The sequence below is a fragment of the Chenopodium album genome, chromosome 15 (genome assembly GCF_948465745.1).
Source record: "Chenopodium album chromosome 15, dcCheAlbu1.1, whole genome shotgun sequence".
In the NCBI taxonomy this organism is placed as follows: Eukaryota; Viridiplantae; Streptophyta; class Magnoliopsida; order Caryophyllales; family Amaranthaceae; genus Chenopodium; species Chenopodium album.
The window spans coordinates 28,892,393-28,911,007 of NC_137848.1; the positions used below are offsets into that span (position 1 = coordinate 28,892,393).

At 38.6% G+C, this 18,615-nt stretch overlaps 1 protein-coding gene across 1 annotated transcript; it reads right to left on the minus strand.

Moving 5' to 3' along the window:
• Positions 1 to 16,099: 16,099 nt before the first annotated feature.
• On the minus strand, positions 16,100 to 17,524 carry LOC145581030 (protein FAR1-RELATED SEQUENCE 5-like). Its single transcript, XM_081638101.1, has one exon. It carries the CDS (start codon positions 17,522 to 17,524, stop codon positions 16,100 to 16,102), a length of 1,425 nt encoding a protein of 474 aa, XP_081494227.1.
• Between the last annotated feature and the right edge of the window lie 1,091 nt (positions 17,525 to 18,615).

The following is an 18,615-nucleotide window of genomic DNA, read 5'->3' on the forward strand; positions in this document are numbered from 1 at the left end:
ACTAAGGACTTTACCAAGTTCAACATTGAACAACTAGCAAGTTCTCTCATGACTCATGAGCTGCACCTTAGAGTCAACAACGAATCCATGAGGAACAAGGGATTGGCTCTTAAGGCTGATGAGGAGGAAGACTCAGAAGTAGACGAGGATGAGGCTGCCCTAATTGTGCGAAGATTCAAGAAGATGTTCAAGAAAGGCCGCACCTCAAGGAACTTCGGGAAAAAGACCTCAAATCCAAAACCTGACTACAGCTGCCACAAGTGTGGATCCCCAGAACACTTTATCAGAGACTGTCCCATCTGGGAAAATGATAAAGGAAAAGGAAAGGCTAAGGAACAAGGAAGAGAAAAATTCAGCAAAGCAAACTACCAAAAGTCAGACATGAGGAAGGCCATGATAGCAGCCTGGGGAGACTCAGATAGTGAAGAAGAAGAGGATGACCAGCCAGAAGAGGAGACGGCTAATCTTTGTCTGATGGCTAAATCAGATGATGAAAAGGCCTACCTTGAGGAACTCCAGAAAGAGGTATTTCTTGATCCTAAACAGCTTAAAACTCTCTCTAAAGACGTCCTAATAGATATATGTCTAGAAGAAGAAGAATTCTTTAGAGATACTTGTGTGAAACTGAATAAATGTGAAAAGCTCTTAAGGTTTGCAAAGAACATGGTGCTTGGTTGGAAACAATCTATGCAAAGTCTCAAAGCAAATTAAGAGAGCTTGATTTTAAATATAAACACATAACAGAGATAGCTGATAGAATCAAGAAGGAAAGTATTCTTCTGAATGTTGAATTAAATCAGTATAAGCTCATGAATTCTGATATCAGTTCTAGCAGTTCCTCAAGCGATCAACAGCTTAAATTCAATGTTGATTTTGAAAATTTGAAAAATGAACTCTCTACTTTAAAAACTCAAAAGGATCAACTTGAATCGGAACTGAATGCTAGAAAGGATAGAAGCATTGACCCAAAGGTCATACCTAAGTGGATAGTTGAAGCTCAAGGAAAACGAACTGAAGGCCTTGGTTACATGACCAAGAGAAAAGGTAAGCAAAAGAAATATGTTGAGCTTCCTAGCATGAAGGTATGCACTTTTTGTGGTAAGACTGGACATCTCTATGGTCAATGTAGAATAAGAGAAGAAGTTGATAAAAGAAATGTAAAACAAGTGTGCGTCAAGAAAACTGATATTGCATCCACGTCTAAGGAACCCAAGGAAACCTGGGTTCTTGATCCTAATGCTTAGTTTTCTTGCAGGTCCTAGTGAGGGGGAATAACTCGTAGTGTCTCGACAGCGGGTGTTCAATGCATATGACAGGTGATAAATCAAAATTCCTCTCACTAGAAGACTACCCTGGAGGAACAGTAAACTTTGGGGATAATAAGAAGGGCGAGATCATTGGAAAAGGCAAAATTGGAAGATCAAAATCTCATTCCATTGATAATGTGTTCCTGGTCGAGGGCTTAATGCACAATTTGCTCAGCATATCACAGTTTTGTGATAAAGGAAACTCGGTAAGTTTTACTTCCGACTCTTGCAACATCATCAACAACAAGTCAAGAAAGGTTGTTCTAGAAGGAACAAGAAGAGGGAATACTTATACAGTTGACCTCAACTTAATCCCAAGGAACAACCTTACATGTCTGAGTGTTGTTGAAGATGATCCCCTGCTATAGCATAAACGTTTTGGACATGTTAGCTTTTCATTACTGGACAAGCTAAGGTCAAGGAACCTGGTTGTGGGACTTCCTATAATCAAGTTCCTACAGAACAAAGTTTGTGATGCATGTGTGAAAGGCAAGCATGTTCGTTCATCTTTTAAATTGAAGAAAATGGTGAGCACTACAAAGCCTTTGGAATTAATCCATATGGATTTGTGTGGTCCCATGAGGATTCAAAGCAGGAGTGGCAAGAAATATGTTTTGGTTATTGTTGATGATTATTCCAGATTCACTTGGGTTATTTTTCTTGCTAGTAAAGATGAAACTTTTAACGAGTTTGTTGTTTTTGCCAAGAAAATACAGAAAATCAGTGGTCACTCCATAGTCAATCTCAGATCAGATCACGGAACTGAATTTGAGAACTCAAGATTCGATGAGTTTTGCAGGGAAAATGGCATGAATCATAATTTCTCAGCTCCAAGGACTCCCCAACAAAATGGAGTTGTAGAAAGGAAGAATCGAACCCTTGAGGAAATGGCTAGAACGATGCTGATTGCAAGTGGATTGCCAAGGAACTTCTGGGCTGAAGCCGTGAATACAGCATGTTACATCCTTAACAGGGTAACAATCAAAAGTATCATCAACAAGACTCCCTATGAACAATTCAAGGGAAGGAAGCCAAGCATATCTCATCTTAGAGCCTTTGGTTGTAAGTGCTTTGTACATAACAATGGTAAGAAAAACCTAGGGAAATTTGATGAAAGAAGTGAAGAGGCCATATTTCTTGGATATGCCTCTGATAGCAAAGCTTATAGAGTTTACAATAAAAGTTCAATGTGTGTTGAGGAAAGCAGTCACATAATCTTTTATGAAGTTAACCAGTTTGTGAGTGTGCGGGAACAAGAAGATGATAATGATTTTGAAATTGGATTGCTAAGAGACAGGGATGAAGAAGAGACTCAGAAGCAAACCAAAGAAAAGCAGCCTGCTCCAGAAGAGGATCATCAAGAGAATGAGGAAGTTCCTCAACCAAATGAACAGGCGAATGAGGAACTAGCAGAAGAAGCAGAAGGAATAGATCCAGAAGCTCCTCAAATTGGAGTTCCTGCTAGGGAATTTCAACCTAGGATATTCAAGTATAAAAGTTCCCATCCAACTGATCTCATAATCAGTGACATAAGAAAAGGAACTCAAACAAGATCGTAGATGAGGAACTTCTGTGCGTTCCATGCATTTTTGTCCATCCTAGAGCCTCGAAATCATCAAGAAGCCTTGGGAGATGTGGACTGGATAGTGGCCATGCAAGAGGAACTAAATGAGTTCGAAAGGAACAAAGTTTGGCACCTTGAGCCAAAGCCTAAGGATAAGAAAGTTATTGGGCTCAAATGGGTGTTCAGGAACAAGCTTGATGAACATGGCGCTATAGTAAGGAACAAGGCCAGATTGGTTGTGAAGGGCTACAACCAACAGGAAGGTATTGATTTCGATGAAACCTTTGCTCCTGTAGCTAGATTAGAAGCTATTAGAATCCTAGTAGCTTTTGCCTCTTTTATGGGTTTCAAACTCTATCAAATGGATGTGAAATGTGCTTTTCTAAATGGTTTCTTAAATGAGGAGGTATTTTTTGAACAACCTCCTGGTTTCAAAAATCCTAAATTTCCAACTCATGTTTTTAAGCTTGATAAAGCTCTCTATGGGCTTAAACAAGCTCCAAGAGCCTGGTATGAAAGGCTTTCAAAGTTCCTACTGAAAAATGATTTTAAAAGAGGAAAATTAGATAAAACTCTTTTTCTTAAATCTCGAGGAACTGATTTGTTAGTTGTACAGATCTTTGTAGATGATATTATATTTGGTGCTACTAACAATGGTTTGTGCAAGTACTTGCTGAGCTAATGGGTGGTGAGTTTGAAATGAGCATTATGGGTGAATTAAATTTCTTCCTTGGACTTCAAATAAAGCAAACACCAGAAGGAATTATGATTCACCAACAGAATTATGTCAAGGAACTTTTGAAGAAGTACAACATGGAGAATGCCAAGACAATTCACACACCTATGGGAACAGCAACAAGACTTGATGAGGATCCACAAGGAACAAGTGTGGATCAAACCACTTATAGAGGTATGATTGGTTCATTGTTATATCTAACAGCCAGCAGGCCTGACATTTCTTTAAGTGTTGGATTGTGTGCTAGATTTCAGTCTAATCCTAAAGAATCACATCTAACGGCTGTTAAGAGAATTTTAAGATACCTCAAAGGAACAGATGACCTGTATCTGTTCTATCCTAGAAGTGATGACTTTATGCTTAGAGGATTTACAGATGTTGACTATGCTGGTGACTTAGTCAACAGGAAAAGCACCTCAGGTATGGTTCAGTTCCTTGGCTCCTGTCTAGTTTCTTGGGGTTCCAAGAAACAAAATACTGTTGCACTGTCGACTGCAGAGGCTGAGTATGTAGCAGCAGCTGCTTTTTGCTCTCAAGTCCTTTGGATCAAACAACAGTTGCGTGACTTTGGTATTAAATTTAATTGCATTACTATCTATTGTGATAACACTAGTGCAATATGTATATCTAAAGATCCAGTCCATCATTCAAGAGTCAAGCATATTCATATAAGGCATCATTTCCTTAAGGATAATGTTGAAAAGGGTTTGATTAAATTAGTTTTCTGCCAAACTGATAATCAAATTGCAGATATTTTAATAAAACCCTTGAATAGAGAAAGGCATGAGAAGATGAGAATGGAACTTAGGATGATTAAGTTATACTAAGAAAAATGCATCAAGTTCCCTCAGGTATGAAACTCAAACTGACGCGCTTAATCATGGTATATTGTGCACAAGTGTTATATGTTTAATTACATAATTAAGACAGGTTGTGAGCAGGAGTAATATTTACTAAGGGCATGTAAATTTGAAAGACATAGAATGTGAAAGTCCAAAATTGGTTGCATGAGCTTTGTTGAATTGTTCTGTGTATCAAGTTGCATTTGCAAGTGATTTTTAACTAATTAAATTCAAGAGATAAAATTATTGTGTTTATCTATTTTTCAAAATTCCAAATTCTTTTTATCTAAACACAAAATTCGGATGAATGCATCAAATATTCATCATTATCTTTTGTTCAAAAGTAGCCCACTCACATTACTAAAACACGGTTTGCGTTTCCCTAAGAAATAAATATGAGTTTCAAATCAACTTAATTCACCTCACCTCCCTCACGACACCTCACTTCACCAATTTACCTCCACCATAAAACATGTCAGCCTCACACAAATTTACACCACACAAAAATTACCTTCTCTCTCATCACTCCGATCAAAACTACTCTCCAATGTCTACCTCTCGAAAAACCCAAATTGAAGCCGACTCAAACATAAACCCTATCCCAGACATTACCATGGAAATTCCACCGGAAATCACTCACATCGAAGTTCAAAAGCCTCCAAAAGTCGAATCGACTACCGAATCTCAGTCCTCTCGCAAAAGGAAGTCTGATGACATGCAAGATGAAGAAGAAAGTGCTCCGGAACTAGGGGTCAATTACCGGGACAAGCCAGCAGCCATGAAAAAGCAAGAGAAAATTGGGGATCACTTTGTGACATGTTTGGCTATTAATCTCCCTTGGTGTAAGTCTGTTAAGCTTTATGAATTGCTTGATTTGATTGAATCTCAAAATTGGGTGAATTTGTTGAGTGAATGCTTCAATCGGAGTTTGTATGTTGATGCTATGAAGGATTTTTGCAAAAGTTTCAAGTACTCTAAAGGTACTATTCGGTGTTGTGTGTATGAAAAAGAAATTGAGTTTGATGCGATGTACTTGGCTGAGTTGTTTGATGTTCCTAATACTGGGTATGATATATATTTTAAAAGTAATGTGATAAGAAACCTTCTTCTTGATGCCAATATTGATGAAATAGTGGAGTTTCTAGGCGGTGACCTAGAGGAAACCTACATAAATCACAATGTCCTAACCCCTCTTGACAAAATCCTGCTAAAGTTTGTTTTCAATGATATAATCCCTCATTCTCAAAAGAGAGACAGTGCCAACAAGCTTGATTCTATCTTGATATATTGCCTAGCCAAAAAGATCCAAATTAACTTTCCCTCCATCATGATCCAACACCTTTCCCACTGTGTTCCAAAAGGATGGAAGGTGGGATATGGAAACCTACTCACCTATGTGTTCGAAAGTTTTGGTATCTCCTTTACTGATAAAGAACCCCTGCCCCTCAAAAACACCGAATATATGCAGCCTATTTTTCTTGAAAAACATAAGATGAAGGTTGTGGATGGATGTTTTGAAGCTGTGTTGGAGGAAAAGGAGAAAAGGCCAAAGGAAGTAGGAGCATTATCTGAGGAGGAAAAAGAGAAGGCTACGGGGATAGTTGAGGGAGTGGTGTAGGATATTTAGGAAGAGGAAGAGGAAAAGATAGTTGAGGAGGTCACTGAAACAGGGGGAAGGAAGAAAAGGAAGAGCTTGAGGTTGATGAAGAAAAAGGAGACCTCTGCACCCATTTGCATTGATATATCTGGGGTGCATGAGGATTTGCAAAAAGTCACAAGCTCTCCTATTTCGGGCAAGTATGCATCTGCAGGAACAGGTTTTGCAGCTTTCAGTTCCCCTCCAAAGGTTCCCAGCGAAGATGTGAAGGAGTTGAAGGACACGCTCCTTAAGGTGCTGAAGGAACAAGAGCAGTCAAAGTTACAGATGGAGGAATTAAAGAAGAGTGTGCTCACTCTGAATGCTGATGTCAAGAAGTTGGTCTCAAGTACTGAACAAGGGAGACAGTCCATTGTCAAGAACATAGTGTCTCAAATCAGCAAGAAATTGGAGGATCTTGCTGTTGATGATGACCAGAGCATTGCTTCTTAACCTATCTTTCCTTGCAGCCTCTTTATGTTGATAAAACTTATATTTTATCTGCTTTTGGGAACAATTTTATTTTGGTCTGTAATATTTTGGGCACTTTTTAATTTCTTTTGGTAAACTTGCAAATTTGGTACACTTGGCCGATGTTTTAAATCGGTTTTGGATGATTAATACCTATGTTTATTCTGCCTATATGCTTTGTGAATGTTTTCTCTCTATGCATGCTTCTTGTCTTAACACCAAATCACTTAGATGGTGTTGTGTTATGGTATACTATTGCTTGTGTGTTGGTTTTTGATAATGCCAAAAGGGGGAAGAGATGCAAACTATCAAGGAAACTTAATCATTCTATGGTCTCTGTTCGAAATCTTCACAAGCTGCCAACTCTCTAAACAGGTATAATGTATATACAAGTTTTTTTTCTTAGTTTTTCATTTCTTAGTATTAGTTCCCTTTTTGCATTGTATTGTACTTTGTTTTTGCATTTTCTTTTCTTTAAGAATAAGTTGGATTATCTCTGTTTCCTTGTAAGTAAGTTTGGTTTGTTTGTCATCATCAAAAAGGGGGAATATTGTTGGACTTAATGATTTTGATGATGACACAACCTCACTTACTTACAGACTAATAAGAGCTTGATTGTTTAAGTGTGTACTCAATTGCAAAGACCAGGAGAATTAAGTTTCTTGTAAAGATACCATGAGGAAAAAGAAGGCCAGAAGTAGAGCTATCCATAAAGAAGAGTTCCTTTGCAGGAACTGGTGCTTCAGAAATGAAGACTTGAGAAGAGAAGGTTCCCCTCAGGGAACAAAAGCTTCATCAGAGAAGAGAAGTTCCTCCCAAGGAACAAGAAGCCTCGGAGTAGAAGCTTCATCAGAGGACGTGAAGACTAAATATATTTTTATATTTTAGGATTTATGTACGTATAAGAAATCAGCTACACTCGAAAAAGCTGTGTGGAATTAGTCTAAGTTGATAAAATTGTGCATGCTAATTTTTAGGAAAACTGTTTTTATTAAATGTTTATCTTTTTCCAAATTAAAAGGGATTTTATTTTTGATTTTGAAAATATCTTCTGAAAATAAAATCTCCCACGTTTTCTAAAAACTTGCGGCCTACTCCTCCATGATTTTCTTCAAGTCATGGTCTTGCACATTGAGGAGTTCATGTTTCCTTAATTTTAGGAACATAATCTTCTTAGTGGGTTGGAGTAGTGGCGTAGTGGAATTGCTGCACAAAGAAGTTTTTCCTAAACGAATTTTGGTCTATAAATAGCTGTTGATTTCAGATGGAAAAACTCACCCTTGCTCACCTAAGTTTTCTAACTTTTAATTCGAGTCAAGTGTCAATTCCACACAAGTTAATTAGAGTGTTCTTAATGTTCTTGTAATAAAGTTTGTTTTTCTTTCGAGTTGTAATTTGGGGAATGGGGAAGTTTGAGTGAATATATGTATGTGAGAAAGAGAAATGAGAAAGAGAAGAGAAAGAAAAGAGAAAGAGAAGAGAAAGAGAAGAGAAGAGAAAAAGAAGAGAGATAGAGAAGAGAAAGAGAAGAGAAGAGTAACAAGTTGGGTGACTTGTTCCTCGGGGTTTCAAGTTCGTTGAGGAACTTGAAGTTTGAGTCTTTACTTTGTAATAGGACCATTTGCCCTATTCTAGTGAAGATTCTTTTCCCAAAATCCCAAGTGGTCGTGGTTTTTCTCCTTGTTATGGCCAAGGAGTTTTCCACGTAAAAATCTCTCTTGCATCCTTTAGTTCCTTCAGTTTATCTTTCTGTTCCTTTAGCTTACTTAGTCTTAATTCCGCAAAAAGTTTGGCTAAACTCTCATACTACAATTCAACCCCCCTTCTTGTAGTATTCATTGGAATAACAGCATATGATGGACCAGGCGAGTATTAGAACTCACATGGAATCGACGCAGATTGGTGTGGAGTGGCGGAGGTTTAGCCATCTAGGCAAATCTTATGGTGAGAGGCTTTTACTGCGGCTGGCCCCACCACCTCGCATGTCGGAGGAGGAGGAGGTATGTTTTTGCACTTTTTATTTGCCTTTTGGTAGCCCCCAACTATTTTTAATTGTTGGAGTTTATTTTCGCAGGAGGCAGCAATTGCGGAGTTTGTACCTCCGACTATGTCCATCACCTATCAGGGGTCTTATGGGCTGATCGAGGAGATAATACCCCTGGCTCTTGAGGAGTGGAGTTTAGTGGAGAGGTCGATCCCTCGACGTCATACCTGGGTGAGTTATCTTTTTTTTTATCTGCATGTGTATTTTGAATACTTCTAACCTTTTCACTTTTGTAGTTTCCTCGTGTGGTGATGACGAGGATGACGACAGCTATGGACGCCTTTTGTTACCAGCTGGTGAGGTTGAGACATCGAGCATCATGCCGTCATAATGGCGATGTGGCAGAGGTACATCTCTCGACTTGCATTGTATTCGTCTTTTATTTGTTAGTATTGACCTGGCTTTTTGTTTCATATTAGCCTGTTCCTCCGACGTGTACTCACTCGAGGCCAGAGGGTAGGAGAGAGAGATCTGGTTCAAGGCGCCGTAGTACTTCGGTTGAGACCTAAGACGGGCGAGAGGGGTCGGATCGCACCGTCGTTTTAGATGATTCTGGCTCTTCTTCCGAGGGCGGGGTGATGAGACCACCTGGTCAGGTTACTCCGACACTAGCTCCTTTCATGGCTGGTGAGACGTACGAGGTTAGTTCATCATCACAGCAGTCACAGCAGTCATAGCAGAAGGAGCCACATTAGGGTGAGACGGGATGGGCTGGCCCTACTCTCTCGGTTCCTACAACTGGAGATGTTGACGCTGATCAGGGAGTGACTCCACGGACTTTACAATTTTATAGTGCTTTGGGTATTCATCCTCTTACGCCATAGATTTGTGCCTGTATTTATTTAGTTTTGACTATGTAGGACTTTGCTTTATTTATGTGTATCTATTGACTCGTACACGTGATGTATATGTACACTAGCTTTATTATGTACATTTATTCCTTGCATTTTATTTTTACATTTTATGTGCATGTGAGTGTGTGAAAATTTGTGACAAATTTTTGTGCAAAAATTCCCGTCGTTTTTATTATCATTTGGAGGGTATCCGACTTTCTTCCCCAAAAAGAAAATTGAAAAAATAAAATAGAGTTTGACTAAAATAAGCTTAAACTTAAAATAATCAAATAGGATAAGTGTTTGAAAAAAATTGCCCAAAAATAGAGTTGGATAAGGTTTTAAAACGATAAAAAACCGTAAAAGCAAAAGTCTAAATCCAAGTCAAAATCGAAAAACACGGTCTTCCTAGCTCGTGTTCTTGTTGCTGAAGTCAAAGCCTATCGCGACGCGATAAGCCTGTTGCGGCGCAATAGTCTTATCGCGATGCAACAATTCTGAATTTTCCGATTTCGTTTGGAATTCAGTTTGCGTCAATTTCTGTTTATAAAAAGCCCCTAAATATACCGATTCCAGCACAATTCGAGCAGATAGAAATTTTAGTACTTTAATTCTCAACCAAATAGTCATGGCTAGGAATTTTTCTGATATGACCCGTGAGTGGTGTCGTTCTCTAACCGCTAAGGAGAGGAAAGAGCTTGACTTTTTCCATTGTGGGGGTTTATATGGTATTAAGGGGGTTGATCTTGACATAGGTTTTTTTTACACTACCTTAAAATACTAGGATTCAAACACCCATTGCTTTAGACTAGGGGATGATGAAATTTGTCCTTTATCGGAAGAATTTGGTGCCATTCTTGGTTTTCCATCTTTAAATCTTGCGAAAATTCCTAGGTTGAGTGAATATTACTACAAAGATTTTGAGCGGTTTCTTAACCTTAAAGGCAATGGTTTGAAAGTCATAGTTGATGGTTATGGTTGATAGCTCTTATCATTAGTCTTTACAACCATTGATTGGCATGTTCTTCCAAAATTATTGCAATTGTCATGATTACTTGTTCATCCTCATTCCCTAGTGTTTCATTTGTTTGATTGTTTGTTTTAGTAGTTGTTTGGTTTTACCTCTTCACCTCATTACTTCGACCTAGCTTAGGCGTTAATTGGAAATACTTGAGCATAACCGTTCTTAGTGGTCCGACCCTTAAATTAGCTCTATACTTGTATTTAGGTTTGTTAAGTGATTATAAATTTTGTTTGACACTAGGGAGGAGGATTAGTCAACGACCTAGTTTTCCCTTCGTCACTCTCCTACTTTGTTGAACTCTAATTACTTCTCCTTTAATAACCAAAGACCTGTAACTGTTGCTAATTCTTCATACATCCCCGAGGTTCTTTAAGATTCTTGTTCTGATTTCTTCCACTCGAAGTCTTATTTGCTTCGTTGTGGATTTGTTGATAAATTGAAATGTTGCTCTTTCTCGAGATATCTTATTATCCTCTTTCAAATGACCTTTTGCTCTTTGAAATTCAATTACTAGACTGATAATGGCTTGAATGCAGTACCAGTTTGATATACCATGTTGCCCATTGCCAGTCGTCGCTGCTGCTGTATATTCTGTTCATCCTTGTTTGGGAGAGTTCTTATTTGAATGGACACAATTAATACGGATTACCTGTAAAAATAGCCCTAGTACTTCCATATTATCTCGAGCTTTTCTTATTGGGGGATCTGTATCAGCAGGCTTCAAAAGTGACTCCTTGATGCGATTTGCAATCTTTTCACTACTTGTGATAATAATAGGACTGCTCCGATTTCACTTCATTTTTTTAGGTCACTGTCATACTAATCGGGCTTGCTACTGAATTCTCCCATGCTAATATTAGAATCTCACAAATTGGGGAAATTTGTTGCACAAAAGAATTTCTCTTTGAACTTGTTGTCATTAACCCACTTGTCTGAATTGTACGAGTTCTTCTACTCTTTCATTCTCTGCACAGGCTATAATATTCTGCATCAAACCAGATAGCAACTTACTGCTGCGAAGCTAGACTTTGTGCTCTGCAATATTATGATGGCTGGTAGGAAAACGTTTTGATCAGACTACTTCTGTCGATCAGAGTAGAGCAGGAGCCTTTACTTCTTTTGTACTTACGTTCAAGACATCCTATATCTTGTGAAATTGCTATCAGCAATTATTCTGATGTGCAATTGTAGCTGTTTCAATATAATTTAGCATAGCATTACAATGTAGTAATCTTTCTCTTATATTACTCGATGTAGCTGAAATCTCAAAGCATAATGTAGCTGGCCCGTTATTTCCTTTGCATCTGCCTTGTATATCTCAATAATTTATCATTTGTTCTATTGCCTTAACCAATAATCTTTGGTTTCTAAAATGGCTACAGATTCCAAAATGTGTATGGCTTTTTTATCACAGCAAGCATTTGGCAGGGGAAACTTCCTGTACTTTGATAGGATATAGCAAGCATCATAATAGGCTGAGCAACTTTACTAAGGAGTTGTGGCTGCAAGCTTCAGGATCTGCAAGCCTCACTAGTCGCTTTTTGCTGCTGCGGCTGCTTGTGTATGTCGATCTTCATTGTCCAGGCAGAAATGATGTGCTAGCATGGTCTCTTTTAAAAATCGAGCCTATAGCATGTAAGATGTCTTGGAAGGGATTTTCATCAACCTCCTTTTCCAAAATTTGCAACCATTCAGTGTGAAGTTAATGATGACAATACTTCGTCCATTCTTACTCAAAACCTGCTATAGAATATTTATTTGAGTGAGAATGTAACCAGAAGAAGAAGACGGTCAAGTTTTTTATAAGCTTCAGCTAAGTTGAATTCTTTTACTCTTAGAGCTGCTGTAGTGCTGTGTGCTTGGTCAAGAAAATATATTACTATATACTTGCTCTTTAACACATGCCGCAAACGAACTTCATCAAGTACCTGTGAAGGTCCAGAACAATTATTAAATTCTTAGTAGGAATCAGCTCTTGGGTTCCTTTCTTCATACCACTGACCAGACCAAGTTGCTTGCGGTACTAGATTGCAGAAGCGCTTTTAGAGTTTTTGGCTCTTTGCTATGCAACATTATTGTATTCATAACCGCTGCTCATAGAACTTGTGTCATCTAATCTTGTGCTTAGGAGAATTTTCATGAAACTCACGAGTAGCTTTAGGTAAGATGATGCCACTTTAATTAATTATAATCCTCCTCAAACTCCAAGCTCTAAACATAACATGACCAGTATTTTGCTGCTAGACAATTACAGCTCCACAAAGAATGCGGTTATGCTTTCCAAAGTAATTCTGTCCATTCTCCCTATAAATGCTATGGAATATTTATTTTGAGTGAGAATGTAACCAAAACAAAGACGCCAAATTCAATCATGAGCTAAAGCTAAGTTGAACTTTTATCCTCGAAAATGCTGTGCACTTGACCATTAACGGTACCATATGGCAGCTTGCATCTCACAGATTGAAGACTTCCAACTGCTCGTAAGCAGCTGCTAGTGTCAACGGTTGTGAAGCTCTTCCCTTTGTACAAGTTTGCTGTCTGCGCATACATGTACCCAGGTAAACTCTGAAATAATACTATGCAAAACCTCGTTAGCAAGCTCTACATGTGTGCTTCAATATTCCAGCTGTTTGTCGAATAGAATAGAAGGGTATATTCAAACTTAAATTCAATAAATTGTGAAAGGTGTGCTGTAGCAAGTCCTAGCAACTTATTTTTATCATGCGGCACCCAAGTTTTAAGCCTAACATGGCCAACCTTGCGCTCGCTTGTAACAACAATAGTGGTTTCATTATCGCCTGCTGCAGTAATAAGTTATACCGCTCAATGGACCTGCTAATTTCCAGCCTAGGGGGTGTTTGGTATAAACATCATAAATGAAACGGAAAGGATTCAAATAAGTAAGGGAAAAGATAATGATAAACATTATCTTTACTCTATGTTTGGTATTCTAGTGGAATGGAAACAATTTGAGGAGATTGTGATTGGGATTTTGTTACCCTTCGGAAACAGTATTTGTTACTTTTAACACATACCAAATAACTAGAAATGGAAACACTTAATTAAATCTGTTTCCTACATCTAAAATTACTATACCAAACACCCCCTTAATGTGGTTGGTCTTTTAGTGTAATTGCTTCTCCATATTGTTTCTAAGCAGGGAACTAGATCGGCTCTGAACTTCACTATCATATTCAGAATTTGGCATCAAATAAGGTCTGGTAACCAATTTTCTTCAATGACTTTTCTCCTTTCTTTTTAGCTGGCCAAGTGATTGCACTCCACGCACATGATATTTGCTTTGGTCTAATTTCCTTCCTGATGTTCATTACCTCTTATTATTGTTACTGAAATACAATCACCTCTGAAGTGCGCTAAAAACCAACTTCTCAAATATTTCTCCCTGTTGCTCTGTTTTATTTTAAACTTTTCTTATCCGAATTCTGATACAATCAGCTTTCATATTCTTGACTGGGCACGAGCTTAGCTCTGAATCTTTAGGAGAAGTGAGAGGCATCGCAGAATGATTGTGCAATTGCTATCGGCAATTCTTCCAATGTCCGCTTGTAGCTACTTAAATCTCTAGATATTATGAAAATATAGTAATTTTTCTCTTAGATTACTCAATGAAGCTTCCATCCACCAGGGTAAATTTTCCTTGCTACACTAAGATATAGTAAGCGCCACAATCAGCCAAGCAACTTCACTAAGGAGCTGAAGCCGTGAGCCTTAGAGTCTGCAAGTTTCACTCATCTGAAGAATCGCAACTGCAGTAGTAATGTTCAGATTACTCGATGAAGGGACGAATTTGAGGCATAACATAATATACCCTTTACTTTGCAATTGATCGTCCAGCTTTATCATATCGACTGCATCCCGTCACTTAGAATTCTTTTTTACCAATAACAAGAGCCATAGACAAGGGACAATAACTTGTAATGTAACAGTCTGCTTTTCATCAAGTCTGGCAACGGTATTATGCTTTAATTTTTAGTCAAGGTCTGACTAATAACTTACATTGTTCAGAAAGTTCACGAGTAATGCTAATTTCTAACACCTAGCTTTGAAAATGTCTCTTAGGAATTTTATTGAACACTTATCTTGCGTATTTAATTGGGAGTTGTTAAATAACGCCCACATTTTTATCAAAATTGCCCACAAATTAGGAATGAATTTACGTTCTTACCCCTATTCAAAATCCTAAACTCTTTCTCTCTTTCACTCTCTAACATCACCTCTTACTTTCTCCTCACTTAAAACCTCTCAAGAAAACTTAAAATCACCACCACCACCAACCAACACCACCATTGCCGACGCTACCGCCGCAAAACAACATTAACCACCTTAAATCACCACCACCACCGCACATTGCAACCACCACCACAAGGTCCACCACTTCAATATCACCACCACCACCGCCCATAACTGCCGAGAATGCCACGGTCGAGGAACGCAGCACGCGCGAGGGAGGAGGACGCAGCCCAGGCGGAGCAGGTACATTTTTTTTCGCCGGAAAAGTACACAAACCGCCCTGTCTGGGCGATTCAACCGTGGTACAACCGCCCAAGTTAGACGGTTTCACCACGGTCAAACCGCCCAGGCAATACGGTTTAACCGTGGTCAAACCGCCCAGGATATACGGTTTGACCATGGTTCAACCGTATAGTTTGGGCGGTTTGACCACGGTCAAATCGTATTTCCTGGGCGGTTTGTCCACGGTCAAACCGTATTGCCTGGGCGAAACCGTCTAACTTAGGCGGTTTACGTAATTAAAAAAAAAATTTAATTTAATTATATATTTATTTTGCATATTAATAAAATTATATATTTGTTTATTTTAAGTGCATATTAATTAGAAATATGTTTAGGAAATCAAATAATGTAATTGTTTATTATTAGTGAATATTAATTAGATTTATGTTTAGGAAATCAAATAATGTAATTGTTTATTTTAAGTGAATATTAATTATGTTTATGTTTAGGAAATCAAATAATGTAATTGTTTATTATTAGTGAATATTAATTAGATTTATGTTTAGGAAAATAAAATAATGTAATTGTTTATTTTAAGTGATTATAAATTAGATTTATGTTTAGGAAAATAAAATAATGTAATTTTTTATTATTAGTGAATATTAATTAGATTTATAGAATTGAGTATTAATTATTTGTATTACATTTTTTTATTAAATAATAGCCACAAACCATTAGAAGGCTAAATATCGAGTTCACACGTGTCGAAGGATCGGGTCCTCGACATACTCAATCTCGTGGTGTTGATGCTTCTGTTAGGAGGGAGAGGGCAGCTTCTCGCACGGCGGATGATGTCCTGGGTTGGCTTCGGATGCTCAGCACGAGCTAGATCAGGTCATGGATGATTATGATTCTGATCATGATGACACGGAGGATGCCACGACTTCCGAGAGTGGGTGAGGAGGATTCGAGCACGGGGAGTCGTCGTCTGGGATTTTCGTGAGGAAAGGTAGAGGAGGGAGGTTTGTGGGTTCTACGACTACGACTTCGAGCACCGGCCGTACTCGTAGGTGAGGTGTGTATAGTACAAGCGCATGGGAGTCCGTGTGTCATCAACATCACACAACCACAACGCTCGTACACATCATCAGATAACTCTCTCATCCTGTTCACCTCCTGCTTAAGAATTTGAGAGCATAGAAGGAAACATAGCCACTGAGATTGTGCAAGGGCATTTCCCGATACTCCACTCCAATTCGTCGTCTGGAGTCCTCCAAATGATGACGAATTTGAATAAGCAAACCCTCAGTGGCGCGGTGTACACGGTTGAAGATAGAATCCATTGACCCTTTGGAGCTTCCGAGCCACTGTTTAAGCACAAAACGTTCACTCTCCACCCTACACGTGTTCACGTTGCCAAAGTGCAGCACCTTATTTGTCCAAGCCGGAATAAACTTGTTCTTGTGCACAAGCCAAGTTTTTTCCACATAATTCACAATGGTATGCTTTGACCTTCCCCAAGTATCCTTCATTTGTTGCAACTCAAATTCATATTCATCCTCAGTTGTCGCATTCATGATTTTTGACCACCTCCCATTCCTAAATTTCTCGGCAGTCACCATGTCTTTCTTACACAAATGGTATATCTTGGCCAACACATCTTTGTTGATGTGCCACCTACATAGCAAGTGAGCTGTGTTTGGGAATATCTGTTTCACCGCCTTCATAAGTCCCAACTCTCGATCAGTTAGTATCACCTTAGGAGTCACTTCAAAACCTATATACAACTTCAATTTCTCCAAGACCCACTTGTAACTCTCATAGGACTCTGTCTTCATTAAAGCATACACTATCAAAATGTTTTGATTTGTCGATGTGATCCCAACAATCTCGAAAAACGGCATGTTGTATCTGTTTGTCTTGTAAGTGGAATCCATCCCTATGACATGTGGATATGTTCGTAACATATTCGCCATCTCTGGATGTGCCATAAAGGCGTGGGTGACAACACGTGTGTCAAGGTCAGCAGCTACCCAACTAACGTATTTGCGCTCATTGGCCAAGTGAAGGAACTGGTTGATGACATCTCTCCCTTCACTAGCATCAACCCTAACACAACTTCTGAAATTGTAGATGTGTCTCATGTTAGGGTTCTCAGTGGGAAACGCAACTTTCACTGCTGCCATTATGTGACTAGGTTTAGCACATGCTGAACTCATTTGACTAACCAATTGCTTCGCAGCCGGACTTAGACCACTCACTTGCCGATGACCCTCTCGATATATCATCATTAGGTGGTTATGCAAGCCATGCAAACCTGATGAAGGAATGATTTTCCACCCTTGATCGACCACCATACATGTGACCTTGATACGAAATGGACACTTAACACCCTTTCTTTTCGTGTTTTTCCGTACAGCATTCTCCATATCTCTATCTTCGGCTGTGTTTCTATGGCCACGATCGCACTTAAGATACTTGACCGGTCGACCATCTCGTTGTTTCTTATACGAAGACTTTGTAAGGAAAAAGCCGTAACGTATGGAAATGTTTTGTGCCCATTCAAATGCTTCTTCAAAAGTCGGGAAGATCATTGACTTTATAAAATATGAACTATAGTCGATGCCATCGCCACCATAATCCGGCAGTGATGCATATTAAACATCCCAACAAAATATTTTTAAAATAATAATCATAATTATAACAACAATAACAATCATAATCACAATCATAATCATAGTAATAGTAATAATAACAACAACAACAACAACAATAATAATAATAATAATAACAACAATGAAATAATAATTAATAATAATAATAATTATAACAATTAAATAATATTAATAATAATAATAATAATAATAATAAAAACAATATTAATAAAAAAAAAAACAAACCAGGCAAACCGGGCGGTTAGACCGTGGTCAAACCGTGTAAACCGGGCGGTCCAACCACGGTCAAACCGTGTAGTCCAGGCGGTTTGACCATGGTCAAAGCGCCTGGACTACACGGTTTGACCGTGGTTGGACCGCCCGGTTTACACGGTTTGACCACGGTCTAATCGCCCGATTTGACCACGGTGGACCTTTTTTTGGGCGATTTGAGTTCCGGCGAAAATAAATTACCTCGCGAAGTGGATCCGGCGGAGTACACAACCTGCCGCTATCACTGTCCGTCATGTTGGCGGTGGTGGTGACGGTGCAATGGTGGTGACGGGCGGTGGTGGTTGTGTTAGGAGAGAGAGGAAGAAAAGGGTAATGTTGGAAGTTTACATAAAAATGTGGGCGATTTCGATAAAAATGTGGGCGTTGTTTAGCAGTTCACATTTAATTCCCAACATTTCATGAGTGCTTTGTAATAAGCAATTACCCACATAGTACTCTAATTATCCCATTACCCCTGCCTTATTCATAGATTGTCTTCTCAAATAAAACACATGCTCCAAGGAAGAAGGACACCAACTAAAATTAGCCATTACTTGATAAAACATCCCAATGGATTGTTACTCGTAATCATGCAGTTCTTCTATAATGCAAATTTTATTCAATTTGATACCACATCATCATGATTTATGACACTCTAGAAATTCTCATATTTGTGCATTATGCTTTTTTCCTTTTTAATGATTTGCACAAAGTGCAGCAAGTATGGCGCTCAAATTTGTGCTCATATGAATAATAGT